General features: G+C 32.5%; 3 protein-coding genes across 4 annotated transcripts in view; 2 read left to right on the top strand and 1 right to left on the bottom strand.

Moving 5' to 3' along the window:
* Nucleotides 1–279: 279 nt before the first annotated feature.
* sloth1 (sloth 1) lies at nt 280–2,004 on the top strand. Its single transcript, XM_072522346.1, has 2 exons — nt 280–507; nt 1,865–2,004. Exons 1-2 carry the CDS (start codon nt 354–356, stop codon nt 1,939–1,941), a joined length of 231 nt encoding a protein of 76 aa, XP_072378447.1. The 5' UTR covers nt 280–353; the 3' UTR covers nt 1,942–2,004.
* sloth2 (ubiquinol-cytochrome c reductase complex assembly factor 6 sloth 2) lies at nt 1,973–2,274 on the top strand. The gene has a single exon (XM_072522347.1). The coding sequence runs from the start codon at nt 1,973–1,975 to the stop codon at nt 2,135–2,137; it is 165 nt and encodes a 54-aa protein (XP_072378448.1). The 3' UTR covers nt 2,138–2,274.
* Nucleotides 2,275–3,003: 729 nt separating this feature from the next.
* The window catches only part of Hira (histone cell cycle regulator-like protein), a 29,533-nt gene continuing 21,167 nt past the window's right edge, over nt 3,004–11,369 (bottom strand). For both annotated transcript variants that reach the window (XM_072522343.1, XM_072522345.1), the window contains exons 11-14: nt 7,656–7,752; nt 5,394–5,641; nt 4,942–5,039; nt 3,004–3,195 (exon numbers count right to left, since the gene is read on the bottom strand). In XM_072522343.1, the coding sequence (XP_072378444.1) occupies nt 3,064–3,195; nt 4,942–5,039; nt 5,394–5,641; nt 7,656–7,752 (575 nt within the window). In that variant the 3' untranslated portion in view covers nt 3,004–3,063. The remainder of the gene's footprint in view (nt 3,196–4,941; nt 5,040–5,393; nt 5,642–7,655; nt 7,753–11,369) is intronic.

Here is an 11,369-nt window from a genome sequence, read left to right as displayed (position 1 = left end):
GGTGACTTTGGTTTAGCAATATAGGTTTTTTATTAAAATTATAGCATGTTTACTTACTTAAAATATTTTTATATATCTTTTATTTGACGAAACTAAAAATGAAGTAGCAAAATTCACAAATACTGCGTCCATCTCATTACTACTGCATCCAGTTTTTTATTTGGCAGGACTGTCTAGCCAACCAGGAAAAAGACTAATATTTTCTTGTAGCAGAATTACTCAGAAACGCATAATTTTTATTCCACTGGCAACTTCGCTGATCTTCTTTTTTGTTCTGTCATTATTTTTAGGTTATGGTTATATTATCAAGTGTGTTTAATTTGATTACATAAATATTTCGGTATTATTAATAAATGAAGTTGTATTCTTCAAAATTTCGACAATTTCTAGAGAAATGGCCGGGAAAAAATTATTTTGGCATGTATAGATTTCTACCAATATTTTTTGTATTGGGTGCAGCTCTAGAATTCTCTATGATCAACTGGCATGTTGGTGAAGTGAATTTTTGTAAGTAAAAGTTTCCTGTTCATTCAAATGTTCTTCATACGATATTTACACGTTTAATTTATTGACTAATACAAATACCAAAGAATATAGACGCATATATGCTTCTATATTATTTGCTAATAGGAAAAGAAAACCACTATGCCTTGTATACTTACCTTTTCTGTAAGCCAATTTGGTTTGAAGTCAAAATACATTTTTACAATTTTAACATTCATAAAAGCTGTGAGTCAAGTAATAATTACCAAACTTTTTGTAGCATAGGTGTGTTGAAGACAGTATATACCATAGCAGCATGATTTGTTAGTATTTTTTATTTATTTTAATAAAAACCAGCATGGTATCGCAATTTCAAGGTTGTTCCTATTATCAGGTGTGATTAGATGTATAAGAACTAAAATCCTAAGTCTAACAAGACATCTCTACCTATTTTCCAACGAAGTTTTTGTTCTGTTCTTTGCACTAAACAAAATGTATCTTCCAGAAAAGCTTTATGTAGCTTAGATGTGTTCAAGTCTTTGTATGCTTTCTAGCAGAGCATTCAAAAGTTTTACACAAATTTGAGCACTATATGTAATTATTGCCATATTTGAATGTGATATAATGTTTAACAAGTTTTAATTAATATGAACATGTTTATATATTTTTAATGTTTGTGATACTAGTTAGGTTCTCTCTTTGTCAACTATTTTCCATCCACTCCTGAATGTAGGTCTCTCCCCAATTGCTTCCATCTTTCTCTATCTTGTGCTAATCTAATCCACTGCTCTTATGTCATCTACCCATCTTTTTTGAGGTCTTCCCATGCTTCTTGTTGTCATCCTTGGTCTCCATTCTAGAATTCTCCCTGTCCACCTGTTGTCATTATATTGGACTACATGACCTGCCTAGCGCCATTTCATTTTTGTAATTTCTTTCACAATATACCTAATCTTCGTTCTACATCTTATCTCAGTGTTTCCAATCTTGTCTCTCAGTGATGTTCCAAGCATGATTCGTTCCATTGCTCTTTGCGGTTACTGGTTAGGTTAGAAAACAATAATTAATACATTATTTTCATTTGTGGTCATCAGAGTAGGTGGTACCTTTGTATGCTGCCACTTGGGAGGGAAAATATGTAGAGATATCTTGTTGGTCTTTGGATTTGAATTCATATATCTCCACATGCCTGATGAAAGGAAACAATCTTAGAATCATGATAGTATGCTGGTGTCAACAAATTTAATTACAAATATTGACAGAGTTCCCACAACAGTCTTAAATACATCTTACTGTTTTCATAACAGTATTAATTTGACAGTTATGATAATTTACTTAGATCTATGTATAATAGAAATTATTTTCTATTTCTTGTTTTTAGATAGAACTTTTAAAAGAAGACAAGCCAGAAATATAATTGAACAGGAGATTCACTCTGAACAGACGCATAGTGTTTAAAATATTAAAATCAGCATAGGACTATTTAATCATGCCTGCTGGTGTTAGTTGGGGAAGGTATGGATTGTTTACTGTAGCAGCTTTGTTGTCTATGATGGCAGGTTCCCAAGCAGTCCATATTTATTACAGACCTTTGTCAGATATGAATAAGTATATAGAAGAAGAGAAAGCTAAATTAAAAGTAGTAAATAGATGACAATTCTTTGTTACTTTTTTTTGTAAATTATGTTGAAGTAATTATTGTAATATAGATTAAATGTACAGTTCATACTCATTATCTCAATATTGTTATTATAACCTAGTGGTTTATTAAAGTTTTATTATTTTAAAAAATCATAGGTTTTAATTCTTTTTATAACAATCTGCTATCCTAACAAATTCCGATTATTTTGTAAAAGAAAATAAAAAAATGCTTCATTAATTGAGACCATTCTATAAAAGAATAATGAAAAACAGAGACTTAACAAAGCAACTTGAAACAAGGAACTAATTCCCTTTGAGTATGTAGAAATTGTAACTAAAATGTATATCCTCTTCATTTCTTCTCCTCTTCAAGGATTAGGCCTACAGCCTGTTCTATTTTCTTTCTAGCCATCTTCTTATGGGCCTACCCATGTTGCTTTTTCCCCCTGATCTGTAATTAACTATGTGTTTGACCAATCCGTCTTCATTCATTTGTTCAATGTGTTCCCTCTATTAAAAAAAAAAAATATTCTATATATTAAACCCAATAGGCTTCCGGGTTGAGCCATGTCTATTATCACTGTACTGAGCTTTTGACATCCTCTCTGATGTCTTCTTCAGGGCTTCCGAGGTCTCAACCTCCATGTTTGAATCGATATCAATAGAGTGTTGAATAGAATGCTGTTTAACTTTGGATGGCCATGTTTATGAGTTTTATTACATTCCTGACAAATAACTCCTCTCCATATGTTACAAGAATAAACAAAGGATCTTAAATGTGTGATTATCTTAATGTCTTGTTATCTTGATGGCGAGATATATTATCTTGATGGCTGGATATTTACTGCTTAAACTGCAAAAGTATGTACAAAGGAATATACTTATAACTGCAAAAACATTTATTAAAAATACTATTTATTTACACATAATAAAAATAGTTCAAGTACATTCTAATTTATCATTTTTAATTTCTGCAACCTGCTCGCTATATTCTTTGTATAATCTTTGCCATGGAAGTTTGGTTTTAACAAGAGCCAAAATTTCTTCTAACAACTCGGATTTTGACATATGCTGAAAGAAAATAAGAAAGGTTTAGTATTTGAGAATAACTCTTCCCAAAAATCAATTTCTGTATATCAATATATAACAAGTCTATATAAATCTTTGGCTACGCTGATAATACTGATATGCTGAATTATTGGCTGTTAAAAGAAGCAGCCAACAAAAGGAAATACATGAAGATAATCACGAATCCTACAACCACTTGTTATAGAAGACGAGATTATCCAGGTAGGTAATGAATTTGGGAAGCTAGAGCAGTTTAGGATATTTTGCGGAGAAGGAACTGAGGAAAAATTACGGAATGGTAGTGGGTGGAAAAGACGATACAATTTTGAACTGTACAAAGTGTACTAGGTGCCATATATTATCAAACACATTAAAATAGAACGTCTCAGGTAGGTAAGACATGTATTGTGGCAAGAGCAAAATTATCCAGTAATAAAAATGTTCTTGATAAATCCATTGGAAAGAGAAGAGGAAGATCCAGGAAAAGATTCATTGATGAGAAGAAGATATCAGAAACTTGTACTCTTGTAAACTGAGAAACACTCTAAGAAATGTTTTGATCTATATTAGGCCTCATTTCATATTGGTAGAAATTGAAGAGAGAAGAGCATGATTCTCGAACAATTTCCTACAGAGAAATCGATAATTCAGATTATCAAGGTAAGATGATATAACATATGAGAAAAAGATATAACAAATAGATGGGAGTGAGATAGGTTGTATGAAGAATAAAAAAGTATATAAAAAATTCCGACCACTAAAATAAATAAAATCTAAAGTAGATTTGAGAAAAATTGGATCAATGCGATATGACTATACAGGGTGTCCCATCAAAGTTTGCTACCGGCTATATCTTCTACTGTGACCTACAACAAATAGAGTAGCGGGAAACAATTTTTTATTTTTTCAACTAAGTCGATCAAAATAGATGTATAGAAATTATTTTTGAGTTCCAAATATCACCATTAGGTGTCGCAGTATCCAAGATAAACAGTTTAAATTAATTTTTTGGATAAATATGCCAATATTTGTTACATGAAACATAAATTTTGGCCAGCATAAAGTATGTACTAATTTACATAGTTCTAGTACTGCTGAAGTTCCCCTAGTTGGTCGGAGATCTACTGTTGTTGGGACACCCCGTATATACATATGAAGAACTTAAGGTACAAGGTTACGAATGTAAAAGGAAAATTCAAACTAAGCAATAAGCATTACAGAGGAATGGTCGAAAAAAAAAAAACAAATAGAAGGGGTGTAGGCTTCAAAATCAGTGTTTTGTAATGATACATTGGTATTCAGGTGTATAGGTCGTGGGGCCCGGAATTATCTCTTCTTGACGTTTCATTTGTATCTGCGACAGACTTTATAAGAAAAGAGGCGCAACTTGTTTTCTCTTCCTGATGGTTCTCGAATATCTGTGATAATGACTGTCGTTGCGTGCGAAACGTAAGGAAGAACCCGGCCTATAAACCCGGAAAAACACGGTATGTTTAGAAAAAAAAAATAAAAGTTTCACATACGGAACCAAAAATAATAAATAGTAACATCACAACGAAAATTTTGTTGAGATGTATAGATGTCAACATAACATTACTAAAAAAACACCAATCAGAGATCAAACAAATGGTGTGACAATGTTAGAATGAAAATTATTATTATAAAATAACACATAAATGAGTATAAATAAAATGTTCGGATTTGATAAAACCATCTTTAATTTCAAGATAAATTGAGATTTATTCTTACCATGATCTCACCATTCTCCAGTTTTGCCTTCTTTGATTTTTTGTTATGTGTATGTCCCATCAAATCATCAAGTATTTCTCGAAGTTGGCATTCAGGACCTAAAAATAGACCTTTTGATTAAGTAAAGAGAATAATTTAACAATAAATACCTCTACATCTAGTCTACGAGAAAAATTTCTAGAATTCGTGTTATGAACGGTAAAATTCACGAGAAGAATTCAGCGTTGGCTCTTTGCTACAAACTAAATACGTTGTGGCTTATTCCCATTAAAACAATAATTACTAGAAGTATAAATGTTAATTTTTATGTCACAGTTGACCATTACTTTGTTATTTCTCCACATAACTTTCTGATGTTTAAGTAATGTTCTTTAAATAATATTAATAAAACTACAAGAAGTATAATAACAATAACTTCTAAAAGTATAAATAATTAAAACGACTTTTCTTACCTTTTTCTAATAAATAATTAATCTTAGCAAACAACCAATGTTTGTATTCAGTACTGGAGTCTAATAAGCTTGCGGCAGTAATTTGAGTTTCCAGAAAACTGAGAGTAACTCCTGGTGGTAAGGTCTCGATGCTTCTCTTTGAAGCGATTGTTCTCTGCATCGACGCTAGAGGTAGTGTTACAGGCACTTTTCGTACAAGATTACCACCTGTTACGCATACCGGATCCAATGGATTGGAAATTTGTACCCTAAAATTATTATTTAACTATTATGCCTGTATTAAAAAGTTCTAGATCAAAGTAATAAAGAAAAATCAAGCATTAGCTACTGCTGAAGATTATAACTAGTAAATTACCATAAGAAGAATAAAAAATAACTGCTTACAGGGTAGATAACCCTCACACTTTGAGTAGAACTATAGTGATTAACTATATTCTCTCTGACCATTGATATGCAGGACGTAAATTGCTCAGTTGGGCATAGGGTATTTGTTTGTAACATAAGGGAAACAAACCCTTAAGTTATTTAATAATTCGTAGTAGAATTTTAAATTTAATTACCTGAGTTTTAGATTGAAATTAAACATTAATCATGTTATGTTATTTCATGTTATTGTTATTGTACACAGACCTTGAAGACGGTGTATTTAAAAGCCTTCTATTTTTAATCGATAATTCATTTAGAACATTTTGCTGACAGGTTGCAAGCCTATCTCAATTGTAAACACGTTAAAAGTTTGTATTCAAGTGAAAAGCAATATCTGTCTTTTAGTGAAAATATTGATCTGCACCCCAGTTGGGCCAGAGCGGTGGAAAACCAACGCCACATATAATATGTAAGCGGTAATGCAGCAACATCGACAAGAGCGACGAGGTCTAATAGAGAAAAAAAAGTCAGTATTGACTGAATTGACTTATCCATTGCGTAGATCTGCTGATGTTATACTGAACAACAACTACTTTTGAGTATACCGTAATAAAAAACTTTTACCAGTAGCAAAGGTTACCATTTATTTGTATTTAACTAAATAAATGATAATATTTATCAACTAATCATTCAGAGAAAAATTAACGGTGAAGTAGGATCAGATAAAAGCAGAATATCGTCGCTATTCTGTATATTCGCTATATTGTCCTTCGACAAATATTACTGTAATTATTTTTAAATAGTTCTTTAATACTGGTGATATGAGGAGAGAAATGTATTAAATCATGGGAACAATAGAAGAATTACCTTTCCCCATTTAACGAGTAGTCTATTGTTTAGTTACCGTCGATATGACTTAAGAAAAAGATCAATTGTCAGTCTTGTAGAGCATTTTGTCGCCAACATTGTTCAATGTCTACTCGGACCAGTTATTTAAAAATGCACTTGAGAGACTTGAGAGATATGGAATAAAAATCAACGGGGAACTACTTAACGTAATTAGATATGCAGACGATACAGTAATTCTTTCAGATAATAATGAAGGTCTCCAAATTCTGCTTGATCGTATTCACGAGGTAGGAGAGGAAATGGGCAGAAAAATAAACTCAAACAAAACCAAATTTTTAGTGTTTATTCGTGACCCACATCCCGATGCAAAGCTTCAATGAAACGGAGTCCAAGTTGAGAAAGTCCACAAAATGACTTATTTGGGAACTGTGATAACGGACCAACTAGATCCAGACATAGAAATAAAACGTACAATAGTAATGACTAAAACTACTTTTATGAAAATGAAGTCATTTCTTTGCAATAATCATCTCAGTTTAAAACTAAGACAAAGAATGGTTAAGTGTTATGTTTGGTCCGTACTTTTGTATAGTGCAGAAGTGTGGACGCTAAAAGTATCGATCATGAATAAAATTGAAACATTGGAAATGTGGGTTCATAGACGAATGCTGAAGATACCTTGGACAGCAAGGAAATCTAATGAAGTACTAAGGAGCGTCAACAAAGATAGAGAACTGCTAAAGACCGTTAAACATCGAAAAATGTCTTATCTGGGACATATAGTAAGGGGAAGTCGATATAAAATATTACAACTGATCCTTAAAGGTAAAATAGAGGACCGTAGAGGTATAAGAGAAAAAGTTTCTTGGTTAAAAAATATTCGTGAATGGACACAGATAACAGATGCAGGACAATTATTGCATATTGCAGAAGAAGAGAAGCCTTCGCAATGGTGATCGCTAACGTCGGATAATTCTGATATGGCACGCGAAGTAGAAGAAGAATAGAGCATAATAATCTTTGCACAGAATGAAATGATTGTCTTACCAAGTTTGTAAATCCATACTGTATGCATATGCTCTTCCATCTGTTAGTGTTATTACTGGTTGGTTAGAAGGTCCTAAACTGCAGCCATTCACGTTACCTAAAAATGGATATTATCAGATGAACAAGACAAGCATGGAAAAAATTATATATTTGTATTATATAAGTAAAAATATCAGTTTTAACAGAAAGTACAGCCATATTCCATAAAACTTTCTTAAAATTATAAGAAGAGTTGGTTTAGAGACAAGTAAGCGTTGTATGTGTCATCAAGAAGGAGCGAGCTTGAAACGAGTCAAAAATAAACAGAATCAATTTTATTTTTGTTCATCTAAGTGTTAAAGACACATCTTCACTAGAAATCAAATTCTGTAATTGGATATTTACTATTCTATCAAAAACGAAAAAAAAAAAAAAAAAAAAAAAAATTCGAAAGAGGATGTATTAACGTGAGATAGAACTATAGGACACCAACTAAGATAAGGCTAATGAGCAGGGTGTATGTCACTAGCTAGACTTTGGTAAATTTCCACTTGGCAGGTTCACTAAAATTTATTAACCTTCCTGATCTAAACTTCTCAATTTTTCAAAAACTACCCATCCTTTTTTCTGGTTCGCCCATGTACCTCCCACAAATGTTTATTCATATCAAGCGTCAGTCGCATCCTGTTTGTTAATGTGAAGCTATTACTGATTGTGGACAAATTCTCCGCGCGCCAGCCGTGTTGTTTTGAAATTTTAAACGTTTGTTTGTTATTGCGAATTTTAAAATGTATGCGTATGAGGCAGAACAATAATGTTTGCAACATATAATGGACGAATGCCTTCGAGTCGACGACGAGAATGAAAATATTTAGTACGACGATAACGAACAAGAAAATAACATAGAACAAATGGATGAAAATTTTCTTTCTTTCTTGGTAAAGACACAACTACTAAATGGATGAAATATATTCCTCCAATAAATGTTAGAACACGTTCAGAAAACTTAATTACGCATTTGCCAGGTGCTAAAGAAGTCACCAAAGAATTTAGAAGGTGAACTGGATATTTGAAAATATTTATTTTTTTAACGATACCATAATAAACAATATTGTTGAATGTACAAACCAACATATTAGACACTCCCAAGAAAACTATACTCGCGAGAAAAACCCAAAGGAAACAAATGCTTTAGAAATTCGTGCTTTTATTGGTTTACCTTATTTAGCAGGTGTTTTGAAAAGTGGCAGGTTAAGTCCAGACGAACTTTGGAATAAAGACGGTACAGGAATTGAGGTGTTTCGACTAACAATGTCCAGGTACCGATTTAAATTTTTACTACAACAGCTAATGTTTGATGATATAGATTTACGTGAGGAAAGAAAACTATTAGATAAATTTTGTCCCATACGAGAGATTTTTGAAATGTTTACTTTTAATTGCAAAAACGGTTATACGCCGTTTGAATACGTAACAAAGATGGAAAATTTTAGAGAATTAGAGGTCGATGCAGTTTTAAACAGTATATACCTAATAAACCAAATAAATATGGATTAAAAATTTTTTGCGCTAGCAGATTCCTGGACCCTATAAACCTGCAATTTGGAGGCATATTTGGGGCAACAATCACCAGGTCCTTTTGTTGTAAGTAATTCTCCATTGGAAGTGGTAAAGATATTATGCGAGCCTTTAAGAGGAACAAAACGGAACATTACTGCGGACAATTGGTTTTCAAGCATACCAATAATCCAAACCTTGCTTCGTGATTACAAACTTACATATCTATTCGATCCAGCATGTTTGCTTTTTATGATGATATTACTTTGGTGTCCTATATACCCAAAAAGAAATAAAAACGTACTCCTGTCTAGTTTACATCATGATGATACAATTGATGAGGATTCCATGAAACCCGAAATGATTCTTGACTAAAATTCGACAAGGGAGGAGTTGACACAGTAGACAAGTTATGTGCTGCCTATGACTGCGCCAGGAATACTCGACGATGGCCAATGGTAATTTTTTATTCCATGCTAAATGACCCTTTTCTATTGTAATAATAACGAGATTCGTTTACCACGAAGACAGTTTTTGCACAATTTAGCATTCGCTCTGATTTAATCGCAGCTTAACGTTCGTGCTTGTCAAGCCAATATACCACGCATCATGTCAGCGAGAATAAAAGAAATCACTAAGGTAGATCCTGCAAATCACGCTCGACATATTACAGAAGGTAGTAGAGCCAGATATGACTTTTGCGACAGAATAAAAAACAGACCTACCAGTCGCAAATGCAAACAATGTGGAAAATTTATGTGTGGTGAACACACTGTCTATACTTGCCCAGATTGTTTTGAGGATAATTTTTTTGAATAGGTTTAAAACATATATATATATATATGTATTTTCTTTACAAACATTAAAACTTTTATATTCTAATCAGTTATTTTAATTTTTAATATATTTTTTTTCAGAATGAATTCCAGATATTACACATTTTGAAATTTTATAACATTTTACTCAGAATAAATGCTCAAGCTGTATTTTATCATTTTCATATAGTTTATTAACATCTACTTAAATCATTTCCGAAGATAGTAGAATAAATTTAAGCCCAGAGTTTTGACAAAAATACAGTGTCCAGATTATAAGCGTCAGCCGTGGAAGGTTTAACATAAATAAACATCTGTAATAGACACAGGTATTAATATTTACCAAATAATAAAATGAGAACCAGATTTTACTAATAGAAATTTTTAAAACCGGAACCAAAAATAACTCAACTATTAAAAACTAGAATATTTAGACACATTATTATTTACCAAATGATAAAATGAGAACCAGATCCAGTTTAAACATAAATAAACACATGTAATAGATACAGGAATTAATATTTACCAAATAATAAAATGAGAACCTGATTTTACTACCGAAATTTTTAATACCGGAACTAACAAAAACTTGACTATTAAAAAAGTAGAATATTAAATTATAATGTTTACACACATTATTTACCAAATAATGATAAAATGTGAACCTGATTATACTGGAAAGTAATACCGAAACCCCAGAAAAACTCGATTATTAACGAGGTTTAAATTATAGACCAGTGAGACGAGAATTTATTGACCCAATAATTGTTTACAAATTTATTGTATGCTATATATTATCAGAATAATACTTCTGTTTCAATATAAAAATATATATTACTTCTGTTTCAATTACAATTATTTCCATCTCTCTCTCTCTTTCTCTCCAATGGCGCTACAGCTCAAATCGAGCCTTAGCCTCCTACAAACTATGCCTCCAACCTTGCCGGTCCCGCGCCGATTGTCTCCAGGTTCTCACGTCTAGTAAATTTTGCGCGTCCGCTGCCACTTCATCCCCCCACCTCTTCCTTGGCCTTTGTTTTGGTCTTGCGCCCTGCATTTTACTATCTAATGCTCTTTTTGGCAACCTTCCAGTCTCCATTCTCACTACATGACCAGCCCATCGAAGTCTCTGCAGTTTTACAAATTCTGAGATCGGTGTCCCTTTGAACAGTTGGTAAAGTTCATGGTTGTACCTGGATCTCCATACTCCGTTTTCTTCTGTCACCACCCATATCTCACATCCATAACATACTAGTGGTATGATAATAGTGTTGTAGACCCTGATTTTTGATCTCCAAAGTGTGTTTTTGGTGCGGAACACATGAACGAGTGAAAAGTAAGCTTTGTTTCCCTGTACTATTCT

This window comes from Diabrotica undecimpunctata, chromosome 2 (assembly GCF_040954645.1).
Source record: "Diabrotica undecimpunctata isolate CICGRU chromosome 2, icDiaUnde3, whole genome shotgun sequence".
NCBI lineage: Eukaryota > Metazoa > Arthropoda > Insecta > Coleoptera > Chrysomelidae > Diabrotica > Diabrotica undecimpunctata.
This window is presented reverse-complemented; position numbering and strand designations above follow the sequence as displayed.